Consider the following 23,012-nt stretch of genomic DNA (forward strand, 5'->3'; position numbering starts at 1 on the left):
GGAGATTGAAATTGTACTACAGTCCTTGGATTTTTTCAGATATCTTCCAGCCACTTTCTGCCACTTACATTGTGTTGTGTTACACACGGGGCCTGATTTGTGGTGCGGTCTCCCCCCAAAAAAAGGGAGATTCAGATTGTCACAAAGTGGATATACGTCAGTTCTGTTAGTTTGTCGTATATCAGCCAGCCACGTTCTGCCACTTACACTGTGTTGTGTTATACACTGGGCCTGAGTTTTGGTTCAGGTGAGATTTAAATTCTCAACAAGTTTATATACACCTTCTACCTTGTTTTACAGTACCATATAATGGTTGTTATTTTGGTAACATTTTCCCAAAAATGAGGAAGTCTGGTGGAAGAGGCCATGGGTGGTCGTTGCCAGCTGGTACTGATGATGGTGGTGGTGGAGCATCTGGTGGTAGTGGGAAAAGCAAAATAGCACCTAAGGCTGGAGGTGTTGAGCCGGCGTCATCGTCTGGCTACGCAAGGCCTTGAAGGCTCCCTTATCTTGGAGTAGGAAAACCGCTTTTAAAGCCAGAGCAGTAGGAAAAGTTTTGGCTTTCCTTGCTGACTCAGTCTCTAGCTCTTTCGCCTCTTCAGAAAGTTCAAAATATAAAAGCAGCGAGTCGTCAGTGGATGCTCCCATTCAGGAACAAGACGTTTCCTTGTGTCCTTCACCCAAACCAAAAGTGAAGGATGCGTCAGGCGACACCACAGGTTACTCCATGGAGCTCTTTACACATACCTTGCCTGGGTTAGAAAGGGAAATTGTTAACTGCCCTTTACAAGATGAATTGGACATGGAGTGCACTGATGCACAGCCACAGCTAGATTATTATGCTGTTCCACTGACTCAGATCACTACATTGCCCTCGCCGTATACTGAGCCAGAATCTGACCCTGATGAGACTATGGTGCCTCGTCCCGAACGCTATAGCACCTTACACTGTGACACAGAGGAAGGTGCACATGACATTGAAGAGGAGGTGACAGATGACCCAGTTGTTGACCCAGATTGGCAGCCATTGGGGGAAGAGGGTGCCGCTGCCAGTAGCTCAGAAGCGGAGGAGGATGATCCGCAGCAGCCATCTACATCGCAACAGCTGTCATCTGGCAGGCCCGTATCAGGCCAAAAAGTGTGTCAAAAAACAAAAACAGTTTTAGAACAGCGTTGCCATCCGGTGAAAGTAGCACAGCGTGCAATGCCTGAAAAGGTATTCGATAGTAGGAAAAGTGCAGTGTGGCAATTTTTTAACCAAGATCTGAATCATCAGTCAAAAGTTATCTGTAAGAAATACTCAAAAGACCTTTAGCAGAGGGAAGAATCTTCAAAATTTAAATACAACGTGCATGCATAGACATTTAACCAGCATGCACTTACAAGCCTGGACTAACTAGCAACCATCACGTACCGTTGGTGCAGCTCCTCAGAATGAAGGTAGTCAGCAACGCTACATTGCTTCCCTCACCGTAAGCCCACCGGTTAGGACACCACCAGCAGCAAATGTGGAGGTATCGTCGCAAGGCCAAAGCAGTCAGGGAATCACAAGGTTATTGGTAGGAAACACAGTATGTGAGCAAACATCAAGAATACCAGCACCAACCCTCTCTCAATCCGTCATGTCCACCACCACCACCACCGCAAGTTCCACCATATGCAGCTCTCCTGTCCAGCTCACCCTACAAGAGACTCTTGTTAGGAAAAGAAAGTACTCATCCTCTCATTCGCTTACACAGGGTTTAAACACCCACATTGCTATACTAATCTCGTTAGAGATGATGCCCTACCGGTTGGTTGAAAGCGAAGCTTTCAAAGACCTGATGGCCTAAGAAGTACCACGCTATGACCTACCCAGTCGGCACTTCTTTGCGAGAAAAGCCATCCCAGCCCTCCACCAGCATGTCAAAGACCGCATTGTCCATGCACTGAGGCAATCAGTCAGTGGAAAGGTGCACCTCACAACAGATGCATTTACCAGTAGGCATGGCCAGGGACGTTATGTGTCCATCACGGCGCACTGGGTTAATGTGGTGGATGCAGGGTCCACTGGGGACAGCCATAGTGGGACAGTTCTGCCTAGCCCACGGTCTAGGAAACAATTGGCTGTAGGCATTTGCCACCCCTCCTCCTCCTCCTCCAGAAGCGAAAGCTCATCCACAGAGCGCAGTCGCACGACCACTCCATCCGCTGCTGCCAGTGTTGCACACGAGGTGTCCCATTATCGAACAGCTAGTGGTAAGCGTCAGCAGGCTGTTTTTACAAATGAAGTGTTTGGGCGACAACAGACACACCGCGGAAGTACTGGCCGAGTACTTGCAGCAAGAAACTCAGTCATGGCTGGGCAGTGTACATCTTGAGGCAGGCAAGGTAGTCAGTGATAACAGAAGAAATTTTATGGCTGCCATAGCCCTTTCAGAACTGAAACACATACCTTGCCTGGATCACACCTTGAACCTGGTGGTGCAGTGCTTCCTGAAAAATTATCCGGGGTTACCAGCCCTGCTCCTGAAGGTGTGAAGACTTTGCTCGCAAATCCGCCGGTCGACCGTACACTCCAGCCGTATGCTAAACCATCAGCGATCGCTGAATCTTCCCCAGCACCACCTAATAATCGACGTTGCAACAAGGTGGAACTCCACACTGCACATGCTTCAGAGGCTGTGCGAACAGAGGCATGCTGTAATTTATTTGTTGGAGGATACACATACATGGGCAGGCACTTGGATGGCAGACATGGAGTTGTCTGGTGTGCAGTGGTCAAAGCTACAAGACCTCTGTCAAGTCCTTCAGTGTTTGAGGAATGCACACGGCTGGTAAGTGCAGGCAACGCCATCATAAGCATGAGCATCCCACTAATGCCTCTGCTGATGCAATGTTTGACGCATAATAAGGAGCAGGCGTCTGCAGCCGAAGAGGAGGGAAGCCTTAATGACAGTCGGCCATTGTCAGCTCAGGGAACTCTCCTGGACGAGGTGGCGGATGAAGAGGAGGAGGAAGAGGAGGATTATGGGGATGAATTATTATGGGAGGAGGAAGCTTCTCAGGGGGCAATAGAAACTGGTGACAATGCCAGTAGGGTTGAGTGACTTTTCCTTTTTTGAGGTCGAGTCGGGTTTCACGAAACCCGACTTTCTCAAAAGTCGAGTCGAGTGAAATCGGCCAATCTTCTTGAAAAGTCGGGGTCGGGGATCGGCCAAAACACGAAACCCAATGCAAGGTAATGGAAAATCTATATATTTTTATATTTACTTCAGCGCAATATATGTGAAAAGCCGGTAATTAAATTGCCGGCTTTTCATTTCTCCTGCCTAAACCCGACATGATATGAGACATGGTTTACATACAGTAAACCATGTCACATCCCCCTTTTTTTGCATATTCCACACTACTAATGTTAGTAGTGTGTATGTGCAAAATTTCGGCGCTGTAGCTATTAAATTTAAGGGTTAAATCGCGGAAAAAATTGGCGTGGGCTCCCGCGCAATTTTCTTTGCCAGAGTGGTAAAGCCAGTGACTGAGGGCAGATATTAATAGCCTAGAGAGGGTCCATGGTTATTGCCCCCCCCTGGCTACAAACATCTGCCCCCAGCCACACCAGAAAAGGCACATCTGTAAGATGCTCCTATTCTGGCACTTGGCCACTCTCTTCCCACTCCCGTGTAGCAGTGGGATATGGGGTAATGAAAGGTTAATGCCACCTTGCTATTGTAAGGTGACATTAAGCCAGATTAATAATGGAGAGGCGTCAATTATGACACCTATCCATTATTAATCCAATTGTATGAAAGGGTTAAAAAAAACACACACACATTATTAAAAAGTATTTTAATGAAATAAACACACAGGTTGTTGTAATATATTATTGCTCTCTCAATCCACCTGAAGACCCTCGCTCTGTAACAAAGGAAACATAATAAACCAACAATATACATACCATCCGTAGATCTGTAAATGTCCCACGAGGTAAATCCATCTGAATGGGTTAAAATATTTTACAGGCAGGAGCTCTGCTAATGCAGCTGTGCTCGTGCCTGTAAACCCCGGAGAATGAAGGAAATGTAGGTCAATGACCTATAGTTACCTTCAGTCGCGGTGATGCGCTCTCTGCTGGATGTCCTCATATGACGTCGAGCGTGAGAAAAAGTTCCCAGGCTGCAGTTCATGAGGACATCCAGCAGAGGGTGCATCACCGCGACTGAAGGTAACTATAGGTCATTAACCTACATTTCCTTCATTCTCCGGGGTTTACAGGCACGAGCACAGCTGCATTAGCAGAGCTCCTGCCTGTAAAATATTTTAACCCATTCAGATGGATTTACCTCGTGGGACGTTACAGATCTAAGGATGGTATGTATATTGTTGGTTTATTATGTTTCCTTTGTTACAGAGCGAGGGTCTTCAGGTGGATTGAGAGAGCAATAATATCTTACAACAACCTGTGTGTTTATTTCATTAAAATACTTTTTAATAATGTGTGTGTGTGTTTTTTAACCCTTTCATACAATTGGATTAATAATGGATAGGTGTCATAATTGACGCCTCTCCATTATTAATCTGGCTTAATGTCACCTTACAATAGCAAAATGGCATTAACCCTTCATTACCCCATATCCCACCGCTACACGGGAGTGGGAAGAGAGTGGCCAAGTGCCAGAATAGGCGCATCTTACAGATGTGCCTTTTCTGGGGTGGCTGGCTGCAGATGTTTGTAGTCAGGGGGGCCAATAACCATGGACCCTCTCTAGGCTATTAATATCTGCCCTCAGTCACTGGCTTTACCACTCTGGTGGAGAAAATTGCGCGGGAGCCCACGCCAATTTTTTCCGCGATTTAACCCTTAAATTTAATAGCTACAGCGCCGAAATTTTGCACATACACACTACTAACATTAGTAGTGTGGAATATGCAAAAAAAAGGGGGATATGACATGGTTTACTGTATGTAAACCATGTCTCATATCATGTCGGGTTTAGGCAGGAGAAATGAAAAGCCGGCAATTGAATTACCGGCTTTTCACATATATTGCACTGAAGTAAATATAAATATAAATATATATATATATATATATACTAGATGGTGGCCCGATTCTAACGCATCGGGTATTCTAGAATATGCATGTCCACGTAGTATATTGCCCATTTACGTAGTATATTGCCCAGTCACGTAGTATTTTGCCCATCGACATAGTATATTGCCCTGCCACGTAGTGTATTGCCCAGCTACATAGTATACAGCACAGCGACGTAGGATATTGCGCAGCTACGTAGTATATTGCACAGAGCCACATAGTATATTGCACAGCTTTGTAGTATATTGCCCAGCCTTGTAGTATATTGTCCAGCCACGTAGTCTTGTAGTATACAGCAGAGCCACGTAGTATATTGCCCAGTCACGTAGTATATTGCCCAGCCTGGTAGTATATTACCCTGCCACGTAGTGTATTGCCCAGCTACATAGTATACAGCACAGCGACGTAGGATATTGCGCAACTACGTTGTATATTGCACAGTGCCACATAGTATATTGTACAGCTTTGTAGTATATTGCCCAGCCTTGTAGTATATTGTCCAGCCACGTAGTCTTGTAGTATACAGCAGAGCCACGTAGTATATTGCCCAGTCACGTAGTATATTGCCCAGCCTGGTAGTATATTGCCCTGCCACGTAGTGTATTGCCCAGCTACATAGTATACAGCACAGCGACGTAGGATATTGCGCAGCTACGTAGTATATTGCACAGAGCCACATAGTATATTGCACAGCTTTGTAGTATATTGCCCAGCCTTGTAGTATATTGTCCAGCCACGTAGTCTTGTAGTATACAGCAGAGCCACGTAGTATATTGCCCAGTTACGTAGTATATTGCCCAGCCTTGTAGTATATTGCCCTGCCACGTAGTGTATTGCCCAGCTACATAGTATACAGCACAGCGACGTAGGATATTGCGCAGCTACGTTGTATATTGCACAGTGCCACATAGTATATTGCACAGCTTTGTAGTATATTGCCCAGCCTTGTAGTACACAGCAGAGCCACGTAGAATATTGCCCAGTGACGTAGTATATTACCGAGGCACGTATGTCACAGGGCCAAAAAATAAAAAATAAACATACTCACCTAACGATCCGAGGGCCCCTTGTAGTGTATCATACTCACCATTCTTGTCGCTGCTCCTCTGCGTCCCGTGTCTCCTCTTCCTGGGATCCTGTGCAGATGGTAGTGCTCGGCTTCAGGAAAATGGCCGCGGGATGCCGCGCGTGCGCAGATCGAGATCGCGGCAGCCATTTTCCTGAAGCCGAGTTCCATTGCAAGTGCCAGGGCTGGTGGGAGCAGGACCTATGAAGACGTCGCGGTCACATGACCGTGACATCACGGCAGGTCCTTGCCGCATGCCAGCCCTGGGACGGGACCTCACTGCAAGCTGACGCTTGTAATGGAGCGGTCCGGGGAGCGTGGCGAGAAGCAAGAAAGGCGGCGGAGGGTGAGTATAGCAGGTTTTTTTTTAAATTTATTATTTTTAACATTACATTTTGTACTATTGATGCCGCATAGGCAGCGTCAATAGTACAAAGTTGGGGACACACAGGGTTAATAGCAGCGGTAACGGAGTGCGTTACCCGCGGCATAACGCGGTCCTTTACCGCCGGCATTAACCCTGTGTGAGCGGTGTATGCGGGCGCCGGCAGTGAGTGCGGGGAGTAAGCGGCCATTTTTTTCTGGACTGTGCGCGTCGCTGATTGGTCGCGGCAGCCATGACAGGCAGCTGCCGAGACCAATCAGCGAACGAATAACCGTTACAGAAGGACAGACGGAAGTACCCTTAGGCAATTATATAGTAGATATATATATATGTGTCTCAATGACAAATATATATATATATATATATATATATATATATATATATATATATATATATATATAAAAGACGAAACCCGACTTTGGAGCGAAGATCGCCGACGGCCGACCCGATCCTACAGTGAGATCGGGTCGGGTTTCACGAAACCCGACTTTCCCAAAAGTCGGCGACTTTTGAAATTGGCTGATCTGTTTCGCTCAACCCTAGTTGCAAGGTCAGGTACAGGGTTTTTGCGGGACACAAGTGATGTTGATTTACAAGAAAGTGCTCCTCAACCCAGCACAAGCAGTGAATTGTCACCTGGAACATTGGCCCACATGGCTGAGCGTGCCTTGCGTATCCTAAAACGGGACCCCCGCATTATCAAAATGATGACCGATGACGATTACTGGTTGGCCTGCCTCCTGGATCCATGATACAAAAGAAAATGACAAAATATCATGCCACATGAGAACCTTGCGCAAATATTGGCTACCAAACAAGCAACTCTTGTAGACCGTTTGGTTCAGGCATTTCCAGCACACAGCGGCGGTGATGGTTCTCACATGAGCCATAGTGGGCAACATGGCAGAGGTGTTAGAGGTGCACAAATCCGAAGTGGCGTTGGACAGAGGGGTTTTATGACCAGGTTATGGAGTGATTTCGCAACGACCGCTGACACGACAGGTACTGCTGCATCGATTCAAAGTAACAGGAGACAGCATTTTTCCAGTATGGTTACAAAATACTTTTCCGCCCTTATCGATGTTGTCCCTCACAGGTCATTCCCCTTTGATTACTGGGCATCTAAAATAGACACCTGGCCTGAATTGGCAGAATATGCATTGCAGGAGCTTGCTTGCCCTGCTGCTAGTGTGCTATCAGAAAGAGTATTCAGTGCTGCTGGTTCAATATTAACCGAAAAAAGGACACGTCTGGTTACCCGAAATGTTGATGATCTAACCTTCATTAAAATGAACCAATCATGGATTTCAAATTATTTTGCCCCACCTTCCCCTGCTGACACGTAGCTTGCCTGAAAAATGTCTTGCTTTCAGCCTCCTCTTACTGACTTCTCCAATTCCTCCATTTGCAGCTGCTGAATGTCCACCATAGGACATTTTTATACCTCCCTAAATGGGCTGACTTCCCCAACAGGGCCGTGGTCACCACCTGGCGCAAGCACTCGTGCGAGTGCCGTTTGCCTGGGCAGGTGTGTGTGCCCACTCTTGGGCGACAGCACTGGCACAGAGTCCCTCATAGTACAATGAAGTGTCTCTGACGGTGGTGGTGCACAACCCACGTCAGACAAACCGTCGTAATATGAGGGGCCCTGTGCCAGTACCACCGCCCACGAGAGAGTGTTCCCCCCTGCTCGAACAGTGCTCTACCACTTACAATACTTACCTCTCCCTGCTCCACCACTGTGTATTCTGTGCTGCTAAATCCTTCAATGGCACTGCCAATACAAAGTTGTTGAAATGATAGATGATAGTTAAAATATACAGGGGCCCTGGCCTCCATTTAGACCAGTTAATACTTTGTTCCTTCTACCACTGTCTGATACTCAGCAGAGGAGCCCACCCCTGTACCTAGCTATGCCACCTGTTTATTTATGAAAAAAAGTTTGGCAGACATTTAGCCTTTTTACTTATTTGGGACTACTCACTGTGTCAGCCTCTCATTACAGTTGTCCTCTGCTGAACAAAGCAATGCCGCCAGTTTTGTCCTGTTACCAATTTTGAACTGCATTTAGCTTACTTACTTATTTGGGCCTACTCACTGTGTAAGCTTCTCATTACAGTTGTCCTCCACTGAACAAAGCAATGCCACCTGGTTAGTCCTGTTACCATTTTTGAACTGCATTTAGCCTACTTACTTATTTGGGCCTCCTCACTGTGTCAGCCTCTCCTTACAGTTGTCCTCCGCTGAACAAAGCAATGTCGCCTGGTTATTTGGCCCCACCTTCCCCTGGTGACACGTAGCTTGCCTGAAAAATGTCTTGCTTTTGGCCTCCTCTTACTGACTGCTCCAATTCCTCCATTTGCAGCTGCTGAATGTCCACCATAGGCCATTTTTATACCTCCCTAAATAAGATGACTCCCCCCACAGGGCCATGGTCACCACCTTGCGCAAGCACCCGTGCAAGTGCCATTTGCCTGGACAGGTGGGTGTGCCCACTCTTGGGCGACGGCATCGGCACAGGGTCCCTCATAGTACAATGAAGTGTCTCTGATGGTGGTGGTGCACAACTAACGTCAGACACACCATCGTAATATGAGGGGCCCTGTGCCAGTACCCCAGCTCAAGAGAAAGTGTTCCCCCCAGCTCGAACAGTGCTCTACCACTTGCAATACTTACCTCTCCCTGCTCCAGCACTGTGTAATTTGTGCTGTTAAATTCTTCAATGGCACTGCCAATACAAATTTGTCGAAATGATAGATGATAGTTCAAATATACAGGGGCCCTGGCCTCCATTTAGACCAGTTAAATCGTTGTGCCTACTACCACTGTCTGCTACTCAGCCGAGGAGCCCACCCCTGTACCTAGCTATGCCACCTGGTTCTTTCTGAAAAAAATTTTGGCAGACATTTAGCCTACTTTATTATTAGGGCTTACTCACTGTGTCAGCCACTCCTTACAATTGTCCTCCGCTGAACCAAGCAATGCCGCCTGGTTATTCCTGTTACCAATTTTGAACTGCATTTAGCCTACTTACTTATTTGGGCCTACTCACTGTGTTAGCCTCTCCTTACAGTTGTCCTCCGCTGAACAAAGCAATGGCACCAGTTTAGTCCTGTTACCAATTTTGAACTGCATTTAGCATACTTACTTATTTGGGCCTACTCACTGTGTCAGCTTCTCATTACAGTTGTCCTCCGCTGAAGAAAGCAATGCCGCCAGTTTAGTCCTGTTACGAATTTTGAACTGCATTTAGCCTACTTACTTATTTGGGCCTACTCACTGTGTCAGCTTCTCATTACAGTTGTCCTCCACTGAACAAAGCAATGCCGCCTGGTTAGTCCTGTTACCATTTTTGAACTGCATTTAGCCTACTTACTTATTTGGGCCTACTCACTGTGTCAGCCTCTCATTACAGTTGTCCTCCACTGAACAAAGCAATGCCGCCAGTTTAGTCCTGTTACCAATTTTGAACTGCATTTAGCCTACTTACTTATTTGGGCCTGCTCTCTGTGTCAGCCACTCCTTACAGTTGTTCTCCGCTGAACAAAGCAATGCCGCCTGGTTAGTCCTGTTACCAATTTTGAACTGCATTTAGCCCACTTTATTATTTGGGCCTATATCTGTGTTTCCTCCTCATCCTGCCCATTGCCCAGCCACTGCTAGATGAGTCTGTTGGTACATTGACCCAGACCACTACATTCCCCTTGCACTCTACACAGCCAGAATCTGACCCTGCTGAAAGTCAGGTTCCCCTTCCCGCATACTATACCACCTTACACGGGGGACAAAGAGGAAGGTGCAGACGAAAGTGCAGGTTCTTTCATCAGGTGGGGGGCATACTCATTGGCGACGTCACTGGCACAGGGCCCCTCATAGTACGCAAAAGTGTCTCTGCTGGTGGGAGGCGCCACCCACCGTCAAACACACCGCCGTACTATGAGGGGCCCTGTGCCAGTGCCAATGCCAAGAAGTGGGCCCCCACTGCTTGCTCAGGATCACAGCACTAGCAAAGTTGAAATACTTACCTCTCCACTGCCGTGACGTATTCCGCGTTTCCTGGGCCCACAAAAAACTTGAGCCGGCCCTACCCCCCCACATCTTTAGCCAAATGACCCCCAGTTTTCAATGTCTAACTATTATTATAAAGTAAATTAAAATTGACAAGCTTCAGTAATAAGAATTGATGTTTTTGGCATTAAAATTGGCACTGTAGGTGTTTGCCTGTCCTCCACTCACTGCCGACTTTGATTCCCCATTGACTTGCATTGGGTTTCATGTTTCAGTCGGCCCCCGACTTTATGCAATAATCAGCCGATTTCACCTGACACAAACCCGACTCAATCCGAAAAAAGTAAAAGTCGCTCAACGCTACTGTACAGCATTACTCCAGTGATAATGAATCATATGTTTATTTTCTTATTTTAAGCTGACTGTTCTTCTTCTACTTATAAATATAATAATCCTTTTTTTTCCCCAAAATACTTTTCAAAATAAGTTGAAAAGTATTTTTTCCACTCCTAAATATTTTAAAAAACATTTTAAAGGACTATCAGTGACTTATACACTCACCGGCCACTTTATTAGGTACACCATGCTAGTAACGGGTTGGACCCCTTTTGCCTTCAGAACTGCCTCAATTCTTCGTGGCATAGATTCAACAAGGTGCTGGAAGCATTCCTCAGAGATTTTGGTCCATATTGACATGATGGCATCACACAGTTGCCGCAGATTTGTCGGCTGCACATCCCAAAGATGCTCCATACAAGGCAGGATGGATCCATGCTTTCATGTTGTTTACGCCAAATTCTGACCCTACCATCCGAATGTCGCAGCAGAAATTGAGACTCATCAGACCAAGCAACGTTTTTCCAATCTTCTACTGTCCAATTTCGATGAGCTTGTACAAATTGTAGCCTCAGTTTCCTGTTCTTAGCTGAAAGGAGTGGTACCCGGTGTGGTCTTCTGCTGCTGTAGCCCATCTGCCTCAAAGTTCGATGCACTGTGCGTTCAGAGATGCTCTTAGGCCTACCTTGGTTGTAACGGGTGGCGATTTGAGTCACTGTTGCCTTTCTATCAGCTCGAACCAGTCTGCCCATTCTCCTCTGACCTCTGGCATCAACAAGGCATTTCCGCCCACAGAACTGCCGCTCACTGGATTTTTTTTCTTTTTCGGACCATTCTCTGTAAACCCTAGAGATGGTTGTGCGTGAAAATCCCAGTAGATCAGCAGTTTCTGAAATACTCAGACCAGCCCTTCTGGCACCAACAACCATGCCACGTTCAAAGGCACTCAAATCACCTTTCTTCCCCATACTGATGCTCGGTTTGAACTGCAGGAGATTGTCTTGACCATGTCTACATGCCTAAATGCACTGAGTTGCCGCCATGTGATTGGCTAATTAGAAATTAAGTGTTAACAAGAAGTTGGACAGGTGTTCCTAATAAAGTGGCCAGTGAGTGTATGTGTCTAAAATAGAAGGCTTTTAGAAGCCTCAGGAAGCTAAAAACATTTGGACTATGCAACACCTGTAACATTTCCTGCAACACCCATAACAGTCCAATTATGTTTTTGTAAAAAAAAAATATTAGTTATGAAATAATAAACATCTAATAGTATAGCATGGGATCTTAACTACAACTGGTAAAAAACAAAACAATTATTGTCCAGTTCACAGAGTTTGGAACTTTCCTTACTCCATACAGGACTTTAGATTTCATTTTTGTAACACAATATAAATTGATGTAAGTGGGCACCATCGACCAATTACATAATTATACAGGGATCTCCTCATGCATGTCAAGGAAAGACATGTGAACAACGAGGAAAAAAAAGAACATGCATACGAACAGGGATCACCCAGATATTTTAAATAAAAATACACATTTTTATTTCAAGACCAAAAAATACACACACATAAAAACATTTAAAAGTCCACTTGGGATAATTTACATACAAAACAGTGATCCATAATGAAAAGTTAAATACTCTCAAATACCCATATACCAAATCCAAATAAAGTTAAATGACAAAATCAATACATATGAGGACTATCTACTGAGTTGATGCTACCAGCCCAACAGGGCCTGTGAAAAAATCAGTATAAGGCCGGGATGACACATACGCGAGATAAGGCCGAGTCTCGCAGGTGAAAACCCTGCTCTGGCGCCGGCATTCCAGAGCGGCGCGTGCTGCTCCATGTATTGCTGTGCGGCTGCACGTTCCGCTCCGGAGTGCCGGCGCCAGAGCTGGGTTTTGACCTGCGAGACTCGGCTGTTTCTCGCGCATGTGTGATCCCGGCCTAACAAACATAGAACACCCCTATACGTGCAAGGTTACAATAAACCTATATGCAAAGCTTGTAATCATTCTATGAGATAAAGGCTGTGTGGAGGACTTTTCCTACTGCACTGTGTTCCCAGTTAAAATTAATGAAACCAAGAACACTGCACATTTTTGTAACACGAATAACACCCGGTTTAACCCCTTAACGTCCAATGACAGACTCAGTCCGTCATGGCCGGCTGTCAGTTCCCGCACCAAGACAGATTGTGTCCATCCAGCATTTAAACTATATAGTTCAGTGTCGACAGCTGTCTGTAATGGCTGAGAGGCACAGGAAGAGGTGGAAGGACCCATGTTGTTGGTCCCCACCGATCGCAGCATGATCGCACAGGAGATGCTGAAATATCAGCACTTCCTTCCCGATCAGTGCAGCAGCTAAGCTCTGCCAGTGGCTGAGCGTCTGCACTAACAGCCAGGAGAAGTGTTAGCGCCGCCCCTGGCTGTTAACCCCCTAAATGCTGCAATCGAGCTTGATCGCAACATTCAGGAGAGAGGCAGAGGAATGGAAACTTCCTCTGCCTTCAGATGGGCGTTCCCGTGATGTCATAGCGGGGCTCGATCATTGCCATGGTGACCCGACAACAGTGAAAGCTTCTGAGACCATGCTCACAGCATGTTATGTGTATTATAATATTATATTGTATTAAAATACTAGTTCACAGCAATACATTATACCTTCAATCAAAGTGAAAAAAAGTGAAAGTGGGACTAGGTAACAAAAGGAAACATTTTTTTAAAAAATATATATAAAAAATGCAAAAAAAATAGCAATAATAAAAAATCCACTAATAAATACACATTTTTTGAGTAAAAAAAATAAACAAAAAAAATGCGTGTTTGGTATCGCCGCGTCTGGAAAAATCAGATCTATAAAAGTGCCTCACTAGTCAACCCCTGCAGTGAACGCCGTAAAAAAAGAACACAACAAAAGTAGCAAACTATGCTTTATCATCATACTGCTTTGAGAAAGTGGAATAAAATGCGATGAAAAAGACAAATGTTAATAAAATAATATCACTGAAAACGCCATCTTGTCCTACAAAAATCAAGCTGCCATACAACTCCATCAGCAAAAAACTAAAAGTTATAGCTCTTAGAATAAAGCAATGCAAAAACAATATTTTTTTTCTACAAAAAGTTTTATTGTGTAAAAGCGGCAAAACATTAAAAAAAAATAAAAATGTGGCATCGCTGTAATCGTACTGACCTGAAGAATTAAACTGACTTATCAATTTTACCACACACAGAACAGAGAAGAAAAAAAAGCTAAACAAAAAATAACAATTTCTGAATTGCTGGTTTATGTTCATTCTGTCTCCAGGGGTGAACCTAGCCTCTCTGCTGCCTGAGGCGAACGGAAAAATGGCGCCCCCCCACACAGTCCCTGCCTCACTGCCTGTGCACACACATCCCTCCACTGGACCCGTTAGTCGCCGCTCGCAGTAGCATACCAGCAGAGGTGAATCTAGGGTTTCTGGCACCAGGGGCAAGAATTCATTTTGGTGCCCCCCCTCCGCCAAGGACATATTCGATTTGCACACTCAGTCATGTGCTCACGAGCTCCTTTCCCTAATGCTCTCAATGTTCAGTGAAAAACTGAGAGAAGCAGAAGAGAAGCTCGGTGTCACAGGACCATAAGTGTGAAAGTCGCATATGAGTGAAGTGTCGATGTGACGATGACTGGAACTTGCAGAGCTGAATCCTGACATCGCAGGCTTCTGAATTCTCACAACTCATGCACTGCACACTTTTAGGATTCTCCCTTGCCGGTGGACGGTCATGTCAGCACAAGCTTGCGATTTGTATACTTCTGACCACATTCCGACTAGACGTGCCCGGCCTCACTCAGTTCATTTTCATAGAGTGGGGCCACACATGTCTAGTCAGCATGTGACCGCATTAATGTAAATCCCCAGCATGAGATAATCCTGACAGCGTGCAGTGTGCACTGTGAGAACTCAGAAGTCTGCACTTGATCCCGAAGTTTTATAAAAAAAAAAAAAACCTAGCAGCGCAAATCCAGTTACTACAGAATCTGCCGCCCCCTCTCTTCTGCCGCCTGAGCCAAAGAGCTCAACTCATCTCATGGTAGCAGCGTCAGTGTCTGTCTCCACAAAAAAAGTTTTGTGGAAAAAATGTGATTTTTAATTTTCACGGCTCTACATTCTAAACTTATGTGAAGCACCTGGGGCTTCACAGCGCTCACAAACATCTAGATTAGTCCCTTGAGGGGTCTAATTTCCAAAATGGAGTAACTTGTGAGGGGTTTCCACTGCTTAGGCACATCAAGGGAGGGCATTCCAAACGCGACTTCATGTCCACTCTCGATTCTAGCTAATTTTGTGCTTAAAGGAAACCTGTCACCCCGTTTTTTCGGTATGAGATAAAAATACTGTTAAATAGGGCCTGAGCTGTGCATTACAATAGTGTATTTTGTGGACCCCGATTCCCCACCTATGCTGCCGAAATACGTTACCAAAGTAGTCGTTTTCGCCTGTCAATCAGGCTGGTCAGGTCAAAAGGGCGTGGTGTCTTCCCCCAGATTTTGCGTAGTTTTCCGTTGGTGGCGTAGTGGTGTGCGCATGCCCAAGGTCCAGAATCCTCTGCAAGGGGATTGAAAAGAGTGCGCTGTTCGTTATTTCATTGGTGATCGGTGGGCGCGGCCATCTTCCTTTGGCCGCGCGTGCGCAGAAGCGGTGCTCTGCTGGCCGCGGCTTCAGGAAAATGGCCGCGGGATGCCGCGCGTGCGCAGATGGATATCACAGCGGCCATTTTCCTGAAGCCACGGCCAGCAGAGCGCCGCTTCTGCGCACGCGCGGCCAAAGGAAGATGGCCGCGCCCACCGATCACCAATGAAATAACGAACAGCGCGCTCTTTTCAATCCCCTGGCAGAGGATTCTGGACCTTGGGCATGCGCACACCACTACACCACCAACGGAAAACTACGCAAAATCTGGGGGAAGACACCACGCCCTTTTGACCAGACCAACCTGATTGACAGGCGAAAACGACTACTTTGGTAACGTATTTCGGCAGCATAGGTGGGGAATCGGGGTCCACAAACTACACTATTGCAATGCACAGCTCAGGCCCTATTTAACAGTATTTTTATCTCATACCGAAACAATGGTGTGACAGGCGCCCTTTAAAACATGAAACAGTGCTTCTTCCCTTCCAAGCCCTGCCATGGGCCCTAACAGTGGTCTTTCTCCAGAAATTGGGTATAGGCTTACTCAGGAGAAACTGCACAACAATTTTTGGTGTCCAATTTCTTTTGTTACCTTTGTTATAATAAAAAAAATGGTGCTAAATCATGATTTATGTGGAAAAAAATTTGAATTTTAATTTTCATGGATCTACGTTATAAACGTATCTGGAGCACCTGAGGCATCAAGGCATTCACCGAACACCTAATATGCCCCTTGAATGGTCTAGTTTTCAAAATGGGGTCACTTGTGGGGGGTTTCCACTGTTTAGGCACATCAGAGGCTCTCCAGATGCAACTTGGCGTCTGCTCTCGATTCCAGCCAATTTTGCGTTCAAAACATGAAACAGTGCTCCTTCCCTTTCGAGCCCTGCCATGCGCCCAAACAGTGGTCTTATTCCACAAATTGGCTCCACAAATTGGAATACTCAGGAGAAACAGCATAACAATTTTTGAGGTCCATTTTCTCTTGATACCCTTGAGAAAATAAAAAAATTGTGTCCAAAGTAAAATCTTTTTGAAAAAAAGTTAAATGTTAATTTTTTCCTTCCACATTGCTTCAATTGTTGCGAAGCACCTGAAGGGTTAATAAACTTCTTGAATGTGGTTTTGAACACCTTGAAATGTTAAGTTTTTAGAATGGTGTCATTTTGGGGTATTTTTTGTCATAAGCCCCCAGAGTCAGTTCAAATGAGGTGGTCCCTAAAAAAATGGTTTTATAAATGTTGTTGGAAAAATGAGAAATTGCTGGTCAATTTTTAGCCCTTATAATTTTCTAACAAAAAAAAAATTATGTTTCAAAAATTGTGCTGATGTGAAGTTGACTTGTGAAATGTTATTTATTAACTATTTTATGTGACATAATGTTCTGATTTAGGGGCATAAAAATTAAAAGTATGAAAATTGTGAAATTTTCGAAATTTTTACCAAATGTAAAAAAAAAATTCACACATAAACACAAGAAATTTTGAAGAAATTTTACCACTATCCTAAAGCACAATATTTCATGAAATAAACAATCTCAGAATCAGTGGGATCCATTGAAGAGTTCCACACTTTTAATGATATAAAATGACAGTGGTCAGATTTCAAAATTAAGGCCTGGTCATTAACCTACAAAGTGGCTTGGTACTTTAGAGGTTAAACAAGCTATTTTGCCACATATGTTTAATATATATATATATTAAGACATATCTGTTTCTATCATAAAAACAAATGTAACATATTTCCTTATTCATCAATTTTAATCTGTGTGAATGTAACACCTGTAACTATGAAATTACCCAAAAGCTACTTCCTGAATGTAATCATAATTAAATGATAAAAAAAAAATACCTGTGACCATGACAGTTCTAATATTGGCTTCACTGAGCTCCTGCAGTACTGAACTGGTCTCTGGTTTAAGTCGATTCTCAAAGATCAGTAGGCCAAGAAAGGTAAGGTCACGCTCCACTACTTCCCTTTTAAGATAAAATACTTTCATTAAAGCAGCAGCAAAGTTGTGTCCTTCATCTAGAAGTCATTATCTTTAGCTAGTACTTGTCCAGCATTTAGCTTCCTCTGTCACCTCTTCCCTTCTTGGGTAGTACTTGACCTGCAATTACTTTCTTGTAACTAAAGGAAATCTGACAGCTGATACATGCTGCCGATGCATGAGCACTAAGACACTGGCTGTATGATTTCAGCCAGGTATGTTTGAGTCCGAAATGCTGCAACATTTCAGAGAATAACATACTTTAAAAGTCTCAGAGGACCAAGCTGGGCAGGGGACTAGTCAATTAAAGGTGGACCCTTGGCAGTTTCTCCCCACCGATAACCCTGGAGAAACAGGTCTCTTCGTATATACATAGGCAGAGAGAGACCTGTCACTCAAGGGGAGTGGGCAGGGATAAGCCACCAGGAACCTCCCTGTCCAGCTAGTCTCCCTGGTGACTTATGAAGTGCTGTATTTTTCAGACTATAAGACGCACTTTTATCCTCCAAAAAATGTGGAGGAAAATGGAGGATGCGCTTCTTATAGTCCGGATGTCTCTAATCTGACTGTGGTGGGGAGGTGGAGGAGCGGCAGCAGCAGAGCAGCGGGTTACAGGAGGCAGGAGCTGGCTGCTGCAGCTATCTCCATAGGCATGAAAAGGAGCGAATATTAATATTCATTCCCTTTAATATCGGCACATGTGAATGACCAGCAGCTGCAGTAACCCAACGGCTGTCGCTGGCGGTGTGCTCGCTAAAGAGCAATGAATACTCACTGCACTCCACTCACACAGTTCCGGTGTGGAGAATAGTGAATATTCCAGCTTATAAGCACACAGCAGCTGCTGGCACCGGAGCAGGATGCTGCGAGTGCACATAGGGAAGCTAAGAATTTTTTTTCCGCTGTGGGTCATACATACCAGGATGGGGAAGGGGGCCAATCAGACCAGGATGGGGATGGGGTCCTTGCATACCAGGATAAAGATGGGTCCATGCATACCAGGATGAAGATGGGATCCCTGCATACCATCATAGTGATTGGGGCCAATCATTCCAGGATAAGGATGGGGATATATGTACCAGGATAAGGATGAAGCCATGCATTCAAGGTTAATGATGCGGCCAATCATACCAAGATAAGGATGGGACCATGCGTACCAGGATAAGGGTGGGGTTCATGTATACCAGGATAAGGATGGGACCATGCATACAAAAATAAGGATGGGGTGATGCATACCAGGATAAGGATGGGGCCATACATAGCAGGGTAAGGATGGAGCCATGCATACCAGGACAGAGATGGGGTCCCTGCAAACCAGGTGTCTGCATAGCCTTTGATAGCTAATAATTATAGGGGGATCCTCCGTCATTTTTTTAGGGTCCCCTATTTTAATAGACAGTAAATGCTAATTATCCAGCTGTTAGCTGCTATTAATAGCAAGCATGGGAAGCTTTATGTGTATTACCCCCTTAACAAGCTATACACATCTGCTCCCAGCTCTTGGCTTTCCCTCTGATGGTTATGAAAAATGCACGGGAGCCTACGCCATTTTTTTCAGAAAAATATTTTTTTAATAATTTAATTAATGTATAGTAATTTGAACACTGTACTAACTGTATTTGACACTGCGATCTATATATCTACCTATTCCACTTGAATTTACTGCATGTAATCCACCTCTTCTATCCTGTCAACTCCAGTGATTTTACAGAACACGGCACATGAATTACCGGCTTTTCTTCCATCTATCTATCTATGTAATATATATATACATACATATATATGTGTGTATATAAATATATATATATATAGTATATATTTATATACTGTATATATATATATATATGTATATGTATATATATATATATATATATATATATATATATATATATATATATATATACACTGCTCAAAAAAAATAAAGTAATATCCAAGTCAATCAAACTTCTGTGAAATCAAACTGTCAACTTAGGAAGCAACACTGATTGACAATCAATTTCACAAGCTGTTGTGCAAATGGAATAATGGAATAGACAACAGATGGAAATGATTGGCAATTATCAAGACATCCTCAAGATAGGAGTGGTTCCACAGACCACATCTCAGTACCAATGCTATCTGGCTGATGTTTTGGTCACTTTTGAATGTTGGTTGTGCTTTCACCCTCGTGGTAGCATGAGACACTCTACAATCCACACAAGTGGCTCAGGTAGTGCAGCTCATCCAGGATGGCACTTCAATGCAAGCTGTGGCAAGAAGGTTTGCTGTGTCTGTCAGCGTAGTGTCCAGAGGCTGGAGGCACTACCAGGAGACAGGCCAGTACACCAGAAGATGTGGAGGGGGCCGTATAGGGCAACAACCCAGCAGCAGGACCACTACCTCTGACCTTTGTGCAAGGAGGAACAGGAGGAGCACTGCCAGAGCCTGCAAAATGATCTCCAGAAGGCAACAAATGTGCATGTGTCTGCACTAACAGTTAGAAACTGACTCCATGAGGATGGTCTGACTGCCCGATGTCCATAGATGGGGTTGTGCTCACAGTCCAACACCATGCAGGACACTTGGCATTTGCCACAGAACACCAGGATTGGCAAATTCGCCACAGCACCCTGTGCTCTTCACAGATAAAAGCAGGTTCATATTGAGCACATGTGACAGAAGTGACAGAGTCTGAAAATGCCATGAAGAGCGATCTTCTGCCTGCAACATCCTTCAGCATGACCGTTTTGGCTGTGGGTTATTAATGGTGTGGGGTTGCATTTTTTTGGAGGGCCCCACAGCCCTCCATGTGCTCGCCAGAGGTAGCCTGACTGCCAAAAGGTACCAAGATTAGATCCTCAGACCCCTTGTGAGACCATATGCTGGTGCGTTTAGCCCTGGGTTTCTCCTAATGCAGGACAATTCCAGACCTCATGTGGCTGAAGTGTGTCAGCAGATCCTGCAAGATGAAGGCATTGAAGCTATTGATTGGCCCGCCCATTCCCCAGACCTGAATCTGATTAAGCACATCTGGGTTATCATGTCACGCTCCATCCACCAACATCACATTGCACCACAGACTGTCCAGGAGTTGGTGGATGCGTTAGTCCAGGTCTGGGAGGAGATCCCTCAGGAGACCCTCCGCCACCTCATCAGGAGCATGCACAGGCATTGTACAGTAGGGAGGTCAAACAGGCACGAGGAGGCCACACACAATACTGAGCATCTTTTCCTTGTCATGAGGCATTTCCACTGAAGTTGGATCAGCCTGTACTTTGATTTTACACTTTGATTTTGAGTATCAGTACAAATCCAGACCTCCATGGGATATTCATTTTGATCTACATTGATAATTGTTATGTTTTTTTGTTCTGAACACATTCCACTATGCAATGAATAAAAATTTTCAACTGGAATATTTCATTCAAAGATATCTAAGGTGTGGTATTTTAGTGTTCCCTTTATTTTTTTGAGCAGTGTGTATATATGTGTTTGTGTGTGTGTGTTTTGACGAATATTTCATTTGAAAACAATGTATAAATGACAGAGAATTGCTGTATGTAAAAGCTCATGTTAAAATCACATTGCAGTCGGATAACAATCGCACTGCTCTCGGATGTAAATCGGATGCTAGATGTTAAAAATCGAATTGTACTCGCATGACACTCATGCGACTGTCGGTAGGGAGACTCGGATCAATTTTCTGTACAGTAAGTGTGACGCCGGTCTAAAAGTTGTTCTTACCTGTTTGTGTCAAAAGACTTTGGCAGATCTTCTTTTTGCAGTGACCGACAAGCCAGCCCAATTACTCGGAAGCCTTGTACTGTGCAATAATTAAGTTTCTCAAAGAAGTTGTCTGGAACTATTATGAAATGACAAAAATTATTCAAAATCAAAATTATCTATAGCCATATAGACTGTAGCAAAATACTCCACGTGTTGATTACAGTTCCATGAATTTAGGTAGGCATATACATATTTTAGCAAAAAGGAAAGGAAAAAGTTCCAGCACCGGGCGTCTCTTCATAAAATCTTCAGTACTTTATTCTCATGTCAAGAAAAAAACATCATGTGGGGATGCAGCCCTTAAACGCCTGATGCGTTTCGAACAAAGTTTTATATTTCTTTTTTTTGTAAATTCTTTGTTTATAAACGAACGTAGTCATACAAACAAGAATGCAAAGATCATGTCAATAGGCATGAAGATTAAAACATAATAAAACTCAAGGATCACGTGATTAAATGGGGAAGAGGGGAGAATGTTCGGATAAGGGGAAGGGATAATGTTGAAAGCAAGGGGGGCGGGGAGATAAGAGAACAAGAGGCTGAAGTTAGAGGAGAGAGGGAGAGAAGGGGGGAGAGACTAGGGATAAAACAATGGGAAGAGCAGGGGGTACAACTATTACAACTTGCAATGGTACAATGGGTTAAGTCCCTTCAAATTGCTTAGTGAGTTTAGTGAAAATACAACTAGCAACGTCCCAAATAACTTAAGTATATATTTGAGAGAAGGAAGTGAGTTAAGCATTTTGGGCTGCTCGGAAATCTCTCCAAGGGGACCAACTCCGCTCAAACAGGTCGTGAGTCGTGACTGTTCATTTCCCAGCTAGAGAGTTCTTCAAGCCATGAGACTTGGTCAACCTTGGAAAACTACTCTGATATGGCGGGCGGGGACACGTCTCTCCAGTGTAGAGTGATTATATGTTCTGCTGCCCCATTATCAGTGGGAGAAGTCTGTGCTTCTCTTTGGCCTAAGATTTTTGGATGGGCAAGAGAGCAAAATTTCGGAGGCCTGTAGATTCACCTTGGTTAACTGCAGTTTATGCACAATATTATTAATATCCCTCCAAAATTTTCTCAACTTAGGACAGTCGCAAAATATGTGAGTATGGTGGCCTAAAGTGTTATGACAGTGCCAACAGGAGCTATCGTCAGCGAGACCCAATTGGGTCAGTTTAGCCGGGGTCAAGTGCCACCTAGTCAGTATTTTATACGAATTCTCTTGAAGTAGAATACATCTAGAAAAACCATGTGCATTAGCTAAAATTTTCGAAATTTGGACCTCCGTGAAGGTAACACCTAACTCTAGTTCCCAGGAATGAATAAAGGAAGGTTTAGACTGGTCTCGTGGGGTATTGAGGTGTACATAGACACACGCAATGTTTTTCATTTTTGGTTGAGGGGCTCTGGACACTATATCAAGCCAAGACCAGTTAGATTTGGATGGGAATTTCTGTTTAAATTTCAGAAGCGTGTGTCTAACATGTTGTGTTTGGAGAAAATTTTGGGGTTGTTTCAGGGAGTCTGAGGGCCGAGTTCCCCCGGAAAAGATTCTATTATTGTAAAAGTTTTTCAAGGGTTATCTGGGTAGAGAGGAACACAAACCATATGGATCTCTATAACTCGGATCCAGAAGAAATGGTATAGTGCAAATTGGAGCAAACATGGAAGGGAAGGAGTCTAGGGGAAGTTCCTTGTTTAATAAGCG

General features: G+C 44.5%; 1 protein-coding gene across 1 annotated transcript in view; it reads right to left on the minus strand.

Moving 5' to 3' along the window:
• The window catches only part of LOC143808064 (putative cation-transporting ATPase 13A4), a 536,127-nt gene that overhangs the window by 125,757 nt on the left and 387,358 nt on the right, over window positions 1-23,012 (minus strand). Inside the window, exons 17-18 of the mRNA XM_077290323.1 lie at window positions 21,269-21,386; window positions 17,407-17,531 (exon numbers count right to left, since the gene is read on the minus strand). Coding sequence (XP_077146438.1) covers window positions 17,407-17,531; window positions 21,269-21,386 — 243 coding nt within the window. The remainder of the gene's footprint in view (window positions 1-17,406; window positions 17,532-21,268; window positions 21,387-23,012) is intronic.

The sequence above is a fragment of the Ranitomeya variabilis genome, chromosome 2, assembly GCF_051348905.1.
Source record: "Ranitomeya variabilis isolate aRanVar5 chromosome 2, aRanVar5.hap1, whole genome shotgun sequence".
Classification (NCBI taxonomy): Eukaryota; Metazoa; Chordata; class Amphibia; order Anura; family Dendrobatidae; genus Ranitomeya; species Ranitomeya variabilis.